The sequence below is a fragment of the Brassica napus genome, chromosome C9 (genome assembly GCF_020379485.1).
Source record: "Brassica napus cultivar Da-Ae chromosome C9, Da-Ae, whole genome shotgun sequence".
Classification (NCBI taxonomy): domain Eukaryota; kingdom Viridiplantae; phylum Streptophyta; class Magnoliopsida; order Brassicales; family Brassicaceae; genus Brassica; species Brassica napus.
Genome location: NC_063452.1, coordinates 54,510,657 through 54,530,593, shown reverse-complemented (window position 1 = coordinate 54,530,593; position 19,937 = coordinate 54,510,657). Strand labels below are relative to the sequence as shown.

General features: G+C 38.4%; 1 protein-coding gene across 1 annotated transcript; it reads right to left on the bottom strand.

Moving 5' to 3' along the window:
- Positions 1 to 6,939: 6,939 nt before the first annotated feature.
- Positions 6,940 to 7,977, bottom strand: LOC125592738. Its single transcript, XM_048768122.1, has 2 exons — positions 7,705 to 7,977; positions 6,940 to 7,614 (listed from the first exon to the last, which is right to left on the bottom strand). The coding sequence occupies exons 1-2, from the start codon at positions 7,975 to 7,977 to the stop codon at positions 6,940 to 6,942; spliced, it is 948 nt and encodes a 315-aa protein (XP_048624079.1).
- Positions 7,978 to 19,937: the final 11,960 nt, after the last annotated feature.

Here is a 19,937-nt window from a genome sequence, read left to right as displayed (position 1 = left end):
TTGGCTTTATGTCTTTTGTTTCCCATGTTCTATGACTTTGGCAATTCTATTTATGAAATAAAGTTTTTACTTTATATATATGCCTTATACAAAGTTGAAATTATTAAGAACATAAAACAAAGCCATTAAAACATACTTTAAACCTTAAGTAATATCTAAGGGTTGACTCTTGTCTATTTTCAGAAATGAAAGAAGACAAGAACCAGCTAGTAGTGGATAATGGATCAAGTCACACTATATTAAAAGACAAAAGATATTTTTTTAACCTCATTTTAAAGAGTGCCAATATCAATACTATAGCAGGCACGGCCAGCCTTATTGAAGGCCATGGCCCGGCTCACTTAGTGATGCCTAAAGGCACGCATTTAGAAATTTCTAATGCATTATATTCTCCTAAATCAAAGAGAAATCTGTTAAGTTTCAAAGACATTCGCATGAATGATCTACATGTTGAAACTAGGGGCGAGGGAAAGAAAGAATTCCTCTTGATTTATGAAAATGCTCAAGGCCATATGAAAGTCCTAGAGATTATCCCTGCTATATCAATAGGCCTCTATTATGCCAATATAAAATCGAGTGAGGCTAACACTTCAATTCCTAATGAGTTCAGAGAAACCTTTAAACAATGGCATGAAAGGCTTGGCCATCCTGGCAGATCCATGATGCGCAAAATAATCTCGAGCTCAACTGGCCATTCCTTGAAAGATAGGATAACTATCCCTATGAGCATTACATGTATTCCATGCTCACAAGGAAAATTAATAATAAGGCCATCACCTGGAAAGGTGGGTAAGGAAACATTAAACTTTCTGGAAAGAATACATGGTGACATATGTGGACCAATACACCCACCTTGTGGGACATTTCGATATTTTATCGTCCTCATTGACGCATCGACCAGATGGTTGCATGTTTGTCTATTATCATCTAGAAACTTAGCATTGGCAAGACTATTGGCACAGATCATAAGACTGCGAGCCCATTTTCCAGATTTTTCACTAAAGACTATACGTCTTGACAATGCAAGTGAATTCAGTTCCCAAGCTTTTAATGATTACTGTATGTCCATGGGGGTAAGTGTGGAACACTCCGTGGCACATGTACATACACAGAACGGATTGGCCGAATCCTTCATTAAAAGAATCCAGTTGATTGCTCGACCATTACTCATGAGGTCGAAGCTACCAGTATCAGCTTGGGGACATGCGGTATTACATGCTGCTGAATTAATACGCATAAGGCCATCCAGTGAACATAAATATTCTCCATCCCAATTACTCTCGGGTCATGAGCCAGACGTATCCCATATCAAAACATTTGGATGTTCTGTGTACGTCCCTATTGCACCACCACAGAGAACAAAAATGGGACCTCAAAGGAGGATGAAAATATATGTTGGTTTTGATTCTCCAACCATTATTAAATATCTTGGGCCTACTACTGGAGATTTATTTAAGGCCAGATATGCTGATTGTCATTTTGATGAATCAGAGTACCCAACATTAGGGGGAGAAAATAACAAGCTGGGCAAAGAAATTGTATGGAATCAAACATCCTTATCATGGCAAGATCCTCGGACTCAATCATGTGATTTAGAAGTCCAGAAAATCATTCATATGCAAAAGCTAGCTAATCAATTGCCTGATTTCTTTGCTGACCCGAAAAGAGTGACTAAGTCCTATATACCAGCTTGTAATGCACCAATAAGTATTGATGTCCAAGATGGACACAATCAAGTGGCTACAGAGTCTAAAGCACGTCTTAAGCATGGTAGACCAATTGGTTCCAAAGATAAAAGACCTCGGAAACTAAAGAAAGGTGCAAAAGAAACCGAGGTCATAGATTGTCCAGACAAGGCCGAAATGACCATGCCTAAGGTACCAACCAATGAGACTCGGGACACCGAGCCTCATGGTACTGAAGGTGCTAATGATGAGATCTCAATTAATTATTTAATGTCTGGGACAAGATGGAACCGGAAAGATGTCGACATCAATGATATATTTGCATACCAAGTAGCCCTTGATGTGATGGACTTAGATGAGGATCATGAACCCACGTCTATACTAGAGTGCACTCAAAGATCAGATTGGCTCAAATGGAAAGAAGCCATAAACGTGGAGTTAGAATCATTTAAGAAAAGGAATGTCTTTGGATCGATTATCCGGACACCTTATAATGTTAAACCAGTGGGATATAAGTGGGTATTTGTGAGGAAGAGAAATGAACATGGTGAAATTGTAAGATACAAAGCACGGCTTGTAGCACAAGGATTCTCACAAATACCATGCATCGATTATGAGGAGACATACTCCCCTGTGGTGGATGCAACTACATTTCGATTTTTAATAAGTCTGGCCATCAAAGAAAATTTGGATATGCGGTTAATGGATGTTGTAACCGCATACCTTTATGGTCCACTGGATAATGAAATATATATGAGATTACCAGAGGGTGTTGAGCTTAAAGCTAATAAAGGTTCTCGAGAAGAACACTGCATAAGGCTGAACAAATCCTTATATGGACTTAAGCAAAGGAAATAATATGCCGGAGATCTTTGTCGGATAGACCTAAAGATGTACATCAAAGATTTATGAGCTTAGAAATATGAGAGAAGTGTTGCTGTGTAAGTTGTGTCTTTCTCATTAGCTCTCACTATCAATATATAGTGGAGGTTCACTAGGGTTTACAGCAAGGAGAGAATCTACACATTTAATACATATTGACCACAAAGATACAGACTTGGTCAAAGCTCATAAATGCTCCAGTTGAATGAGTCTTCATCTTGACTAGTCTTGGACGGATGTAGACGGACCGGAGACGGGTGTAAACGGACCGGATAGTCGGGTCAGATGTAAACCTCCTTGATGGTTAATGGCAATCCACATATCCATATCAAGGATTTATAACACTCCCCCTTTGATGCCATAACCATATCGGGCTTGTAATGTGCTAACGTTGCCTCATTAAAACCTTTCCCGGAAAACCCAAAACCCAATGTGGTAAAAAGGGAAACCAAGGAAAGGAAAAAGAGTACAACACACATTACTCCCCCTGATTTGGACATCACTGAAGGTCCTTGAGTCTTCGCATGCCAATCTGCTGCGTGAGCTTCCTGAATGTGCTGGTGGGAAGTGACTTGGTGAAAAGGTCGGCTGAGTTCTCACTTGACCGGATTTGAGTGACGCTGCCTCCTTGGCTTTCTGCAACTCATGTGTGAAGAGGAACTTGGGTAGTACATGTTTGGTTCGGTCACCTTTGATATACCCATCTTTGAGTTGAGCAATGCAGGCTGCATTATCCTCATATATGATGGTCGGACCATTGTCCTCGACCATTCCACTATCTGATCGGATGTGTTTAGTCATAGACCTCAACCATACATACTCACGACTTGCCTCATGCATAGCTAAGATTTCTGAGTGATTAGATGATGTGGCAGCTATAGTTTGTTTCATGGAACGCCATGATATTGAAGTACCACCATGAGTGAACACATAACCGGTTTGGGACCGACCATGGTGTGGATCAGATAAGTAGCCTGCATCTGCAAAGCTTACCAAACCATCTTTGGTTTCATTGGTATAAAATAGACCCAAATCCTTAGTTCCTTGTAGGTAACGTAGGATATGTTTAATTCCGTTCCTGTGCCTTTGGATCGGACAAGAACTAAATCTTGATAGGAGGTTTACGGCAAAACATATATCTGGTCTAGTGTGGCTAGACAAATACATTAATGCTCCTATGGCACTGAGGTATGGCACTTCTGGACCCAGGACATCCTCATCGTCCTTCTTAGAACCGAATGGGTCCGTGTCCAAATCACGGGACCTCACGACCATTGGGCTGGTCAATGGGTGAGCCTGGTCCATATAAAATCTCTTGAGTACTTTTTCAGTATATGCCATTTGATGCACAAGGATTCCTCCTTTCATGTACTCAAGTTGCAACCCCAAACAGACTTTGGTTTTACCTAGGTCTTTCATTTCAAACTCTTTCTTGAGATATTCAACTATTTGGGCGATTTCCCCAGAGGTTCCAATGATGTTCAAATCATCAACATACACTGCTATGATAACAAATCCATTGTTTACAAACTTCTTTATAAAGATACATGGACTGATAGGGTCGTTCTTATAGCCTACTTTGGCAAGGTATTCGCTTAAACGATTATACCACATTCGACCACTTTGCTTAAGTCCATATAAGGATTTGTTTAGCCTTATGCAGTGTTCTTCTCGAGAACCTTTGTTAGCTTTAAGCTCAATACCCTCTGGTAATCTCATATATATTTCATTATCTAGTGGACCATAAAGGTATGCGGTTACTACATCCATTAACCGCATATCCAAATTTTCTTTGATGGCCAGACTTATTAAAAATCAAAATATAGTTGCATCCACCATAGGGGAGTATGTCTCCTCATAATCGATGCCTGGTATTTGTGAGAATCTTTGTGCTACAAGCCGTGCTTTGTATCTTACAATTCACCATGTTCATTTCTCTTCCTCACAAATACCCACTTAAATACCACTGGATTAATGTTAGAAGGCGTCAGGATAATCGATCCAAAGACATTCCTTTTCTTTAATGATTCTAACTCCACGTTTATGGCTTCTTTACATTTGAGCCAATCAGATCTTTGAGTGCACTCTAGAATAGACGTGGGTTCATGATCCTCATTTAAGTCCATCACATCAAGGGCTTCTTTATAAGCAAATATATTATCGATGTCGACATCTTTTCGGTTCCATCTTGTCCCAGACATAAGATAATTAATTGAGATCTCATCATTAGCACCTTCAGTACCATGAGGCTCGGCGTCCCGAGTCTCATTGGTTGGTACCTTAGGCATGGCCATTTCGGCCTTGTCTGGACAATCTATGACCTCGGTTTCTTTTTCACCTTTCTTTAGTTTCTGAGGTCCTTTATCTTTGGAACCAATTGGCCTACCACGTTTGAGACGTGCTTTAGACTCTGTAGCCACTTGATTGTGTCCATCATGGACATCAATACTTATTGGTGCATTACAAGCTTGTATATAGGACTTAGTCACTCTTTTCGGGTCAGCAAAGGAATCAGGCAATTGATTAGCTAGCTTTTGCATATGAATGATTTTCTGGACTTCTAAATCACATGATTGAGTCCGAGGATCTTGCCATGATAAGGATGTTTGATTCCATACAATTTCTTTGCCCAGCTTGTTATTTTCTCCCCCTAATGTTGGGTACTCTGATTCATCAAAATGACAATCAGCATATCTGGCCTTAAATAAATCTCTAGTAGTAGGCTCAAGATATTTCATAATGGTTGAAGAATCAAAACCAACATATATTCCCATCCTCCTTTGAAGTCCCATTTTTGTTCTATGTGGTGGTGCAATAGGAACATACACAGAACATCCAAATGTTTTGATATGGGACACGTCTGGCTTATGACCCGAGAGTAATTGGGATGGAGAATATTTGTGTTCACTAGATGGCCTTATGCGTATCAATTCAGCAGCATGTAATACCGCATGTCCCCAAGCTGATACTGGAGAGTAATTGGGATGGAGAATATTTGTGTTCACTAGATGGCCTTATGCGTATCAATTCCGCAGCATGTAATACCGCATGTCCCCAAGCTGATACTGGAGAGTAATTGGGATGGAGAATATTTGTGTTCACTAGATGGCCTTATGCGTATCAATTCAGCAGCATGTAATACCGCATGTCCCCAAGCTGATACTGGAAGCTTCGACCTCATGAGTAATGCTCAAGCTATGAGTTGGATTCTTTTAATGAAGGATTCGGCCAATCAATTCTGTGTATGTACATGTGCCACGAAGTGTTCCACACTTATCCCCATGGACATACATTAATCATTAAAAGCTTGGGAATTGAATTCATTAGCATTGTCAAGACAAATAGTTTTAAGTGGAAAATCTGGAAAGTAGGCTCTCAGTCTTATGATCTGGGCTAGTAATCTAGCAAATGCCAGGTTTCTAGTAGATAATAAACAAACATGCGACCATCTGGTCGATGCATCAATGAGGACCATAAAATATCGAAATGTCCCACAAGGTGGGTGTATTGGTCCACATATATCGCCTTGAATCCTTTCCAGAAAGTTTAATGTTTCCTTAACCACCTTTACAGGTGATGGCCTTATTATTAATTTCCCTTGTGAGTTTGGAACACATGGGAAGCTCTTAGGGAGAATTTTCCTATCTTTCAAGGAATGGCCAGTTGAGCTCGAGATTATTTTGTGCATCATGGATCTGCCAGGATGGCCAAGCCTTTCATGCCATTGTTTAAAGGCTTCTCTGAACTCATTAGGAATTGAAGTGTTAGCCTCACTCGATTTTATATTGGCACAATAGAGGCCTATTGATATAGCAGGGATAGTCTCTAGGACTTTCTTATGGCCTTGGGCATTTTCATAAATCAAGAGGAATTCTTTCTTTCCCTCGCCCCTAGTTTCAACATGTAGACCATTCATACGAATGTCTTTTAAACTTAACTAATTTCTCTTTGATTTAGGAGAATATAATGCATCAGAAATTTCTAGATGCGTGCCATTAGGCATCATTAAGTGGGCCTGGCCATGGCCTTCAATAAGACTGGCTGTGCCTGCTATAGTATTGATATTGGCACTTCTTAGGGTGAGGTTAACAAAATATCTTTTGTCTTTTAATATAGTGTGGCTTGATCTACTATCCACCACTAGCATGTTCTTGTCTTCTTTCATTTCTGAACAATAGACAAGGATCATCATCTTAGACATTTCGTAAGTATAAGAATGTTTTATTTGGCTTTGATTAAATGTTCTTAGGAAGTTTAACTGGATATATAAAATCAAGTTTATTTCATAGATAGAACTTTATTTCAAAGTAGTAGAACAAAAACATAAAGCCAAAGGGAAATGCAAAGACAAAAGCAACATGATGTCGAAATCTTAATTGGCCTCTTTAAGGATATCTGAAGTCTCAAATTCAGTCTGATCATCATTGTCATGGGCTTGAACATCCTCATGGTCGAGATCATTCTCATCATCATGATGGACCCAATGGGCCACATAGTTCTTTCCCTTTATGCTCTCCTGGTAGAGTTTAACAAGATGACTGGGAGTTTTGCATCGGTTGGCCCAATGATTGGTCATCCCACACCGATGGCAAGAAGATTTGGTCGAGCCATGGGTTTTGAAGTCGGACTTATACCCACGGATAGGTTGATACCCTCGGCCATTACCTTGGCCATATCCTCGGCCTCGGCTACGACCAAGGTGTTCACGTGGTTGAAACCCACGGTTACGACCTTTCCATCTTCCACAGCCTCTCATACGGCCATGGTTTGACTCTTTCTTTAGAGACTCATATTTTGGCTCTATGGCCGCATGTGCCTCAGGTAATGCCTTAGCACCAGGAGGCCTCATCTCACTATTCCTCATGAGTAACTCATTGTTTTTCTCAGCCAGCAACAAACAAGAGATCAAATTTGCATAGGTGGAGAAACCTTTTTCTCGGTATTTTTGCTGAAGCAAAACATTGCTTGTGTGAAATTTAGAAAATGTCTTCTCTAACATGTCAGCATCAGTGATAGTCTCTCCACACAGTTTCAACTTTGAGACTATCTTGAATAGAGCCGAGTTATACTCATCCACAGACTTAAAGTCTTGGATCCTTAGGTTCCTTCAATCATATAGGGCCTTTGGTAAGAGCACCGTCCTCTGGTGATCATATCTGGATTTCAGTTCTGTCCAAAGTTCCAGAGGATTCTCAACAGTGAGGTATTGGTCTTTGAAACTTTCAGCAAGATGATGGCGTATGATTAAGATCGCACTGTATCTATCCTTCTTAGATGACTCATTGCCATCAGTGATACAAGCACCAAGGTTTTTGGATTTCAAGATGATCTTGGTGTCAAGTGCCCATTGAAGGTAATTGTCTCCGGAGAGATTGAGGGCAGCATACTCAAGATTGTTGATTTTCGACATCTGAATTAAATAATCCATAAAGGGATAAGGATTCATAATAAGATGATCAATGGGGATTTTGAATGTTTGAAATATTTTTATATTTTTCAATCATCACTAATAAAATTCAATCATAAAAATCGATTTCAAGGTTGGTTTTAATAATAACTATGTGATCAAATGATAACTTTATAATCAAATGTTTTCAAAACAAGTATTTAAAATTTATTATATGATATACTAATTTTAAAAACTTGATTATAGTTTATAATATTTGAAATAAATATTTACTTTAGTCAAAGATTTTCATTTAAACAATCATAAATGTAAACCTGTTCCAACATGTAAACTCAACTATATATTCCAACCTTGTGCCTGAAACAAAACAAAACTCCATCATGGTCCAGATCATTCTCATCATCATAATGGACCAAATTTGCCTCAGAGTTCTTGCCCTTTATGCTCTCCTGGTAGAGCTTAACAAGGTGTTGGGGAGTTTTGCATTTATTAGCCCAATGATTGGTCATCCCACAACGATAGCAAGCAGATTTGGTCGAGCTCGAGCCATGGGTTTTGAAGTCGGACTTATACCCACGGTTAGCTTGATGACCTCGGCTGTAGCCTCGGCCTCGGCTGCGACCAAGATGGTCTCGTGGTTGAAATCCACGGCCACGTGGTTGAAACCCACGGTTACGACCTTGCCATCTACCACGGCCTCTCATGCGACCATGGTATGACTCTCTTGGAGTCTCATCCTTTGGCTCTACGGCCGCATGTGCCTCAGGCAATGCTTTAGCACCAGGAGGCCTTATCTCACTGTTCATCATGAGCAACTCATTGTTTTGCTCAGCTAGCAACAAACAAGAGATTAAGGCAGCATAAGTGGAGAAACCCTTCTCTCGGTACTGTTGCTGAAGCACAACATTGCTGGTGTGGAATGTGGAGAATGTTTTCTCCAACATATCAGCATCAGTAATAGTCTCACCACAAAGTTTCAACTTTGAGACTATTTTGAAGAAAGCCGAGTTATACTCTTCCACAGACTTGTACTCTTGGATTCTCAGGTTTCTCCAATCATAAAAGGCTTTTGGCAATATCACAGTTTTCTGATGATTAAATCTGGTTTTCAACTCTGTCTAAAGTTCCAGAGGCTTCTCAATTGTGAGATATTGGTCCTTGAGACCTTCAGCAAGGTGATGGCGAATGACAACAATTGCCTTGTAATTATCCTTGTCTGATGGCTCAGTGCCTTCAGTGATAGTATCACCAAGGTTTCTGGACCTTAAGAGGATTTTGGTATCAAGCTCCCATTGGAGGTAATTATCTCCGGAGAGATTGAGGGAAGCATATTCAAGGTTGTTGATTTTCGACATCTGAATCAAATATCCATAAAGGAGTAAGGATTCATAATATAATTCAGGATTTGAATTTATATCCCAAGGAGATTGATGATTTATTATGCATTTTATTTTCAGAAAATATTTTATATGCATTAAGATAAAATGTTCAAGATATTTGTAAACCAAAGTAGATTTTCAAAATCGGTTAAAACTTGGTTTATAATTTCGAATAAAGCAAATGTGCTAAATTTTAAATGGAAACCGATTTTGTCTAACTATATGCAAACAGTGTGAATCATTTAGATGCAAACAACATGAACCACTTCAGACGCACTAGTATCATCATTGCTAAAGCTATGCGAACATGTATGTTTGGTTTCAATTATGTGATACCTATGTCCAGTTTTAACAATATGATAGTTGGATGCATGAAAAGGTCAGTTCATGGATGATTCAAGTTCGATCTAATGATTTACTAAATGATGCTATCAGGTATGCAAATGATCAGTACATAATTTAATCATAGAATCAGGTTCAAGGATGAAACTAGATCAAGTTTTATTTTAACTAGCAAACTATGTGATCAAAATTCAGTATGATATAAAATTGGTTCATGGTTGGTTTAATTAACAACAATATGATCAAATGATTTCAAACAGATTTTATTCTACCTTATGACATATCAATTTTTAAAAACAAGACTATGGCTTATAAAACTTTTAGAAATAATTTTCAATCAAAGATATGCACTTAATAAAATCAAACAAGCATTTATAAAATCGATTATGCATTTATAAAAATCATAAAAGATTTTTAAAACTTTGATAGTTACAAAACAAATATTAACAGTCATGGATATGCAATGAATGATTTTAATTTTGATTTTATTGATGGATTGACTGATTTTTAGGGAATCTGGCCAAAAATGGCACAGCAAGGATTTGATGGAATTTTGTTTTAGCCAGATTATACACTTATGTTTATCACATCTGGTAAAATGGCCAAACAAAAGGATTGAATCAAAAGGTTTAAGTTTTCTCTAATAATTTTATGATTCATAAATTTTTATAAACAAGATTCATGTAGATCTTTAGGTATTTTAAATCTTTGGTTTCATATTTCGTGCTGATAACGTGTTAGAAATATGAGAGAAGTGTTGCTGTGTAAGTTGTGTCTTTCTCATTAGCTCTCACTATCAATATATAGTGGAGGTTCACTAGGGTTTACAGCAAGGAGAGAATCTACACATTTAATACATATTGACCACAAAGATACAGACTTGGTCAAAGCTCATAAATGCTCCGGTTGAATGAGTCTTCATCTTGACTAGTCTTGGACGGATGTAGACGGACCGGAGACGGGTGTAGATGGACCGGATAGTCGGGTCAGATGTAAACCTCCTTGATGGTTATTGGCAATCCACATATCCATATCATGGATTTATAACACTCCCCCTTGGATGCCATAACCATATCGGGCTTGTAATGTGCTAACGTTGCCTCATTAAAACCTCTCCCGGAAAACCCAAAACCTAATGTGGTAAAAAGGGAAACCAAGGAAAGAAAAAAGAGTACAACACACATTACTCCCCCTGATTTGGACATCACTGAAGGTCCTTGAGTCTTCGCATGCCAATCTGCTGCGTGAGCTTCCTGAATGTGCTGGTGCGAAGTGACTTGGTGAAAAGGTCGGCTGAGTTCTCACTTGACCGGATTTGAGTGACGCTGACCTCCTTGGCTTTCTGCAACTCATGTGTGAAGAAGAACTTGGGTAGTACATGTTTGGTTCGGTCACCTTTGATATACCCATCTTTGAGTTGAGCAATGCAGGCTGCATTATCCTCATATATGATGGTCGGACCATTGTCCTCGACCATTCCACTATCTGATCGGATGTGTTGAGTCATAGACCTCAACCATACACACTCACGACTTGCCTCATGCATGGCTAAGATTTCTGAGTGATTAGATGATGTGGCAGCTATAGTTTGTTTCATGGAACGCCATGATATTGCAGTACCACCATGAGTGAACACATAACCGGTTTGGGACCGACCATAGTGTGGATCAGATAAGTAGCCTGCATCAGCAAAGCCTACTAAACCATCTTTGGTTTCATTGGTATAAAATAGACCCAAATCCTTAGTTCCTTGAAGGTAACGTAGGATATGTTTAATTCCATTCCAGTGCCTTTGGGTCGGACATGAACTAAAACGGGCTAGGAGGCTAACGGCAAAACATATATCTGGTCTAGTGTGGCTAGCCAAATACAGTAATGCTCCTATGGCACTGAGGTAAGGCACTTCAGGACCCATGACATTCTCATAATCCTCCTTAGGACGGAATGGGTCAGTGTCCACTCCAAGGACCTCATGACCATTGGGCTGGTCAATGGGTGAGCCTGGTCCATGTTAAATCTCTTGAGTACCTTTTCTGTATATGCCTTTTGATGCACAAGGATTCCTCCTTCTATGTACTCAAGTTGTAATCCCAAACATACTTTAGTTTTACCTAGGTCTTTCATTTCAAACTCTTTCTTGAGATATTCAACTGTTTGGGCGATTTCTCCAGGGGTTCCAATGATGTTCAAATCATCAACATACACTGCTATGATAACAAATCCTTTGTTTGCAAACTTCTTTATAAAGATACATGGACTGATAGCCTACTTTGGCAAGGTATTCGCTTAAGCGATTATACCACATTCGACCATTTTGCTTAAGTCCATATAAGGATTTGTTCAGCCTTATGGAGTGTTCTTCTCGAGAACCTTTATTAGCTTTAAGCTCAACACCCTCTGGTAATCTCATATATATTTCATTATCCAGTGGACCATAAAGGTATACGGTTACAACATCCATTAACCGCATATCCAAATTTTCTTTGATGGCCAAACTTATTAAAAATCGAAATATAGTTGCATCCACCACAGGGGAGTATGTCTCCTCATAATCGATGCATGGTATTTGTGAGAATCCTTGTGCTACAAGCCGTGCTTTGTATCTTTCAATTTCACCATGTTCATTTCTCTTACTCACAAATACCCACTTATATCCCACTGGTTTAACATTATAAGGTGTCCGGATAATCGATCCAAAGACATTCCTTTTCTTAAATGATTCTAACTCCACGTTTATGGCTTCTTTCCATTTGAGCCAATCTGATCATTGAGTGCACTCTAGTATAGACGTGGGTTCATGATCCTCATCTAAGTCCATCACATCAAGGGCTACTTGGTATGCAAATATATCATTGATGTCGACATCTTTCCGGTTCCATCTTGTCCCAGACATTAAATAATTAATTGAGATCTCATCATTAGCACCTTCAGTACCATGAGGCTCGGCGTCCCGAGTCTCATTGGTTGGTACCTTAGGCATGGCCATTTCGGCCTTGTCTGGACAATCTATGACCTCGGTTTCTTTTGCACCTTTCTTTAGTTTCCGAGGTCTTTTATCTTTGGAACCAATTGGTCTACCACGCTTAAGACGTGCTTTAGACTCTGTAGCCACTTGATTGTGTCCATCTTGGACATCAATAATTATTGGTGCATTACAAGCTGGTATATAGGACTTAGTCACTATTTTCGGGTCAGCAAAGGAATCAGGCAATTGATTAGCTAGCTTTTGCATATGAATGATTTTCTGGACTTCTAAATCACATGATTGAGTCCGAGGATCTTGCCATGATAAGGATGTTTGATTCCATACAATTTCTTTGCCCAGCTTGTTATTTTCTCCCCCTAATGTTGGGTACTCTGATTCATCAAAATGACAATCAGCATATCTGGCCTTAAATAAATCTCCAGTAGTAGGCTCAAGATATTTAATAATGGTTGGAGAATCAAAACCAACATATATTCCCATCCTCCTTTGAGGTCCCATTTTTGTTCTCTGTGGTGGTGCAATAGGGACGTACACAGAACATCCAAATGTTTTGATATGGGATACGTCTGGTTCATGACCCGAGAGTAATTGGGATGGAGAATATTTATGTTCACTGGATGGCCTTATGCGTATTAATTCAGCAGCATGTAATACCGCATGTCCCCAAGCTGATACTGGTAGCTTCGACCTCATGAGTAATGGTCGAGCAATCAACTAGATTCTTTTAATGAAGGATTCGGCCAATCCGTTCTGTATATGTACATGTGCCACGGAGTGTTCCACACTTACCCCCATGGACATACAGTAATCATTAAAAGCTTGGGAACTGAATTCACTTGCATTGTCAAGACGTATAGTCTTTAGTGGAAAATCTGGAAAATGGGCTCGCAGTCTTATGATCTGTGCCAATAGTCTTGCCAATGCTAAGTTTCTAGATGATAATAGACAAACATGCGACCATCTGGTCGATGCGTCAATGAGGACCATAAAATATCGAAATGTCCCACAAGGTGAGTGTATTGGTCCACATATGTCACCATGTATTCTTTCCAGAAAGTTTAATATTTCCTTACCCACCTTTCCAGGTGATGGCCTTATTATTAATTTTCCTTGTGAGCATGGAATACATGTAATGCTCATAGGGATAGTTATCCTATCTTTCAGGGAATGACCAGTTGAGCTCGAGATTAATTTGCGCATCATGGATCTGCCAGGATGGCCAAGTCTTTCATGCCATTGTTTAAAGACTTCTCTGAACTCATTAGGAATTGAAGTGTTAGCCTCACTCGATTTTATATTGGCACAATAGAGGCCTATTGATATAGCAGGGATAGTCTCTAGGACTTTCTTATGGCCTTGGGCATTTTCATAAATCAAGAGGAATTCTTTCTTTCTCTCGCCCCTAGTTTCAACATGTAGATCATTCATGCGAATGTCTTTGAAACTTAACAGATTTCTCTTTGATTTAGGAGAATATAATGCATTAGAAATTTCTAGATGCGTGCCTTTAGGCATCACTAAGTGAGCCGGGCCATGGCCTTCAATAAGGCTGGCCGTGCCTGCTATAGTATTGATATTGGCACTCTTTAAAATGAGGTTAACAAAATATCTTTTGTCTTTTAATATAGTGTGACTTGATCCACTATCCACTACTAGCTGGTTCTTGTCTTCTTTCATTTCTGAAAATAGACAAGAGTCAACACCTTAGATATTACTTAAGGTTTAAAGTATGTTTTAATGGCTTTGTTTTATGTTCTTAATAATTTCAACTTTGTATAAGGCATATATATAAAGTAAAAACTTTATTTCATAAATAGAATTGCCAAAGTCATAGAACATGGGAAACAAAAGACATAAAGCCAAATCAAGAATTCAAAGTGCAAAGACAAAAGCAATATGATATCGAAATCTTCATATTCAGCCACTTGTAAGGAGGTCTGAAGTCTCAAAGTCCTCATGATCATCTTTGTCATGGGCTTGATCATCCTCATGGTCCAGATCATTCTCATCATCATAATAGACCAAATTTGCCTCAGAGTTCTTGCCCTTTATGCTCTCCTGGTAGAGCTTAACAAGATGTTGGGGAGTTTTGCATTTATTAGCCCAATGATTGGTCATCCCACAACGATAGCAAGCAGATTTGGTCGAGCTCGAGCCATGGGTTTTGAAGTCGGACTTATACCCACGGTTAGCTTGATGACCTCGGCTGTAGCCTCGGCCTCGGCTGCGACCAAGATGGTCTCGTGGTTGAAATCCACGGCCACGTGGTTGAAACCCACGGTTACGACCTTGCCATCTACCACGGCCTCTCATGCGACCATGGTATGACTCTCTTGGAGTCTCATCCTTTGGCTCTACGGCCGCATGTACCTCAGGCAATGCTTTAGCACCAGGAGGCCTTAGCTCACTGTTCATCATGAGCAACTCATTGGTTTGCTCAGCTAGCAACAAACAAGAGATTAAGGCAGCATAAGTGGAGAAACCCTTCTCTCGGTACTGTTGCTGAAGCACAACATTGCTGGTGTGGAATGTGGAGAATGTTTTCTCCAACATATCAGCATCAGTAATAGTCTCACCACAAAGTTTCAACTTTGAGACTATTTTGAACAAAGCCGAGTTATACTCTTCCACAGACTTATAGTCTTGGATTCTCAGGTTTCTCCAATCATAAAGGGCTTTTGGCAATATCACAGTTTTCTGATGATTAAATCTGGTTTTGAACTTTGTCCAAAGTTCCAGAGGATTCTCAATTGTGAGATACTGGTCCTTGAGACCTTCAGCAAGGTGATGGCGAATGACAACAATTGCCTTGTAATTATCCTTGTCTGATGGCTCAGTGCCTTCAGTGATAGTATCACCAAGGTTTCTGGACCTTAAGAAGATTTTGGTATCAAGCTCCCATTGGAGGTATTATCTCCGGAGAGATTGAGGGAAGCATATTCAAGGTTGTTGATTTTCGACATCTGAATCAAATATCCATAAAGGAGTAAGGATTCATAATATAATTCAGGATTTGAATTTATATGCCAAGGAGATTGATGATTTATTATGCATTTTATTTGCAGAAAATATTTTATATGCATTAAGATAAAATGTTTAAGATATTTGTAAACCAAAGTAGATTTTCAAAATTGGTTAAAACTTGGTTTATAATTTCGAATAAAGCAAATATACTAAATTTTAAATGGAAACCGATTTTGTCTAACTATATGCAAAGATGATAGATATATAAACAATATATAGCACTAGATGAAGAGTTGTCTTCGAAATTGATTTTGTTCTAGTGAAAATTTTCTAGTTTCTTATGTGGTTAGATGGCATGGATCTCTAACTTCCACGCAGAGCAATCGGGCTTGTCTATCACTGATGGATAGGTCTTATGGGATTAATTGGTCCGCCGGACACCGTTAGTTTATAAAACAATTATAAAAATAATAACTATATATTAAAAATTTTAATTAAATATTTTTTGGTTTAGAAAGAAATTTATAGTAATCATATGTCACAGTTTTAGTTTTCTTATTAACACATGTTATGATTATGTTAATTAACAATTTTGACGAACCAAACTTTCTATAATAAAAACATTGCCATCATTTGTGAATTTTATTGGTTAATAATGATTTGTTAAAAAATATATATTAGTTTTTATTTAAATTTGTAACAGAATTTTATTTTGAGCACACATATTTAATTATAATAAGATAATATATAAGACTATTATATATATATATATGTATGACATATTAAAATCTATATTTCTCATAAAATTTAAAATTTGTAAGAAGTTAATAAGAAAATATTTTGGAATATCAAGTTTAAAAGTGAAAATAGACAAAATTATTGGAATAAACATTGACTCCATTTTAAAGAGTTTGTTTTCAACAATAAGCAGTGTACCCAAATCTAACTAGACACCAATCTAGAAAACCAAACCTGTGGTGTTCGGTCAACATAAACCATATGGAAGGAAGACTTCCATTACCTCGTGGGAAATTGTCCTGCAATGCATTTTTTACTTTGTCATAATATAAATTTTAGAAAGAACTCTAAGCATCGTTCCAATTTATCTAAATGGTAGTAAAAAACTTTTCGTTCATATATCTATCATCTTTACTAATTGAAAATAATGTTTTGGATACATCGCCTTTAAGATCTATAGATTCTTCATGTACTACTGTCCAAATCAAATCTTCGCATTTTGCATGTAAATATGATACGGTTTGTTAGATATTTTCTAGTCCCAAAATTGTGTCTCGGTTCACAACTTACTCTCAATTTTCCTTATCCTCGAAGTTTTTATGTGGACAGTCAATTTTATTCTTATAAATTGTGTCATTTTGATTCTTTCAATTATATACTATAAAATTCACGAAAAATAGTTATAGTGGTGTTTTTTGAGAGTCTACATGGTACGTAATTCATGTTTGTCGAAGATCAAAGATTAGAATCTCCAACTCCACTTCATTTTTCATTTTTTGCTTTATTTTAAAGTAAGTTTTACTCCAACCCTACTTCATTTTTTGTTTCAAAATGTAGCAATGAACAGTGTTGCTTCAAATTTGAAGATCTACTCACTACAAGAAAACAGCGGTATTCTGACGGACATTCCGACGGAAAATGAAATCCTCGGAATATCCCGAGGAATTTCTGAGGAAATTCCGAGGAAACACAAAATTTGGTTTCCTCGGAATATACCGACAGAATTCCGAGGAAATACTAATCCGTCGGAATATTCTTATGGAATACCGAGGAAAAACGTATTCCTCGGAAAAAACCGATGAATTCTGAGGATATATTATAGTCGTTAGAGAGCCGTTGGAGGATTTTTAAAATTCCGAGGAAATTCCGACGAACTAGCCGTTGGCGTCGGAATTCCGTCGGAATTTCCTCGGGCTGTCGGTAGGATTTCAACTATAAATACAAGCACCCCTCTTCCTCTTCATTCACTCCATATCTTCATCCTCCCTCTTACTCTCTTTACACACGAATTTGATTCATAAAAAACATGTCTTCTTCAAATTATTTTCGTTCTTGGATCGATCGACCTCATTTGGATCCGAACACGAGATTGCTTACGGAAGAATACCAACAAGGTATAACCGAATTCATGGGGTTAGTTCACCGACTACCGGAAGCAAAAATAGGTATGTTAAGATGTCCTTGCTCTAATTGTAAAAATAGAAAGGTTATTAAAGAGTGGGATGTTTGGACTCATCTATATTTGAGTGGGTTTACACAAAGTTACAAAATTTGGTATCATCATGGGGAAACTGATTATGAACATGGTAGTACTAGCGAACCTCAGCCAGCGGCTAGATTAGAAGAACCAATTAAAACGGATGTAGATTATGGTGTAGGTACTGAGCAGATGGTAAATGATCATTTTAGAGGGAAAGATTTACCCAATGCACAAGCTAGGAGATTTTATGATATGTTGGATGCTGGAAAGCAACCATTGTACGAAGGTTGCAGAGATGGTCATTCAGCTTTATCATCTGCTACAAGATTGATGGGCATTAAAACAGATTATAATTTGGCTGAAGACTGTGTGGATGCGATTGCTGATTTTGTAAAAGGTATTCTACCTGAGGATAATATAGCTCCTGGTTCATACTACGAGGTTCAGAAACTCGTAGCTGGTCTTGGTTTATCGTATCAGGTAACAGATGTATGCAGCGACAACTGCATGATTTATTGGAGGGCGGATGAACAGCGGGTTACATGCAAATTTTGTGGAAACCCTCGTTATAAAGATACGAGTGGAAGAGTTCCAGTGCCATATAAAAGGATGTGGTATTTACCTTTGACGGAAAGATTGCAGAGGTTGTATCTGTCTGAACGCACAGCGCAACCAATGAGATGACATGCAGAGCACTCAACAGATGGTGAGATCAGACATCCTTCAGATGCAAAAGCATGGAAGCATTTCCAATCAAAGTATCCCGACTTTGCGTATGAGAGAAGAAATGTCTACCTTGGATTATGTACTGATGGTTTCAGCCCGTTTGGCAAGAGTGGAAGACAGTATTCTCTATGGCCCGTCATTCTTACACCATACAACCTACCCCCAAACTTGTGCTTGCGACGAGAGTTTTTGTTTCTCTCGATTCTCGTTCCCGGACCAGAGCATCCTAAGAGATCACTTGATGTGTTTCTTCAGCCACTAATATATGAGTTGCAACAACTATGGGCTCAAGATGCTGAAACATATGATGTTTCGTGTAAAGAAAACTTTCAAATACGGGCAGTACTAATGTGGACAATAAGTGATTTTCCAGCATATGGTATGTTATCTGGATGGACAACGCATAGAAGACTATCATGTCCATATTGTCAAGATAACACTGATGCTTTCCAACTAAAACACTGATGTACATATCTTCATTTTTTTGAAGATGAATTTTTTTCATTGTAAATTGGTCCTTAATTTTTATTTATTCTTATCTTTTGCCAAAATAAACTATATGCTTTAATATAATCCAATTAATTTCAAAATTTTGACTATTATTTTTATCTAATCAGATGTTTATATCAAAATATATATGAATATTTATTTTAAAGAACTTTTTAACTTTTTTTTTTTGAACACAAACTTAATTTCATTCATACTCAAACTTCTTCACTACAATAGAAAGAGGGAATTATCCATCCTCTTAAGCAATAAGCATAAACTACAACATATATATAAGTTAAGCAAGATAGATCTTCAACCGAAGATGACAACGAATTCAAGACGATGCTTGAATGCATCGAAGGAACCTTCACGACAAAGTCTGACGATTGGAATAGTCACATAAAGTGACGTTGAAGTCCAGACCTCACCTACAAAAACTACCAAGGTAGTTTCGATTGCATCTTCAGGTCCCGTAGAGACCGCTCCACAAGATAACAAACCGATGAGAGAACTGAAACAGACACTCGGAAACGAGTCCGAGGAGACACCTCTTTCCATAGGAAGAGGGCATGATGGTGAAACCTTCTCCTCAGAAGAGGTTGATTGAAATAGAACCGAGACTGGTGACTTCACCAGTAAATTCATCCCGTTGAACATATATGAAAATATATAGCAAGGAGAGATCCCACCGGGAATCTTTGAAACACTGACCCAAGCATGGAAAGCCACTGAAATTTGGATCAAATTTTCTTTTATGGGACTGGGCCTTTACAGACTGACTAGCTTCATCAAACAAATGGGCCAGGCCCAATCATTAAGAGACATCAGCTCAGTGAACGTTGTCCGTACGAGCCGGGAA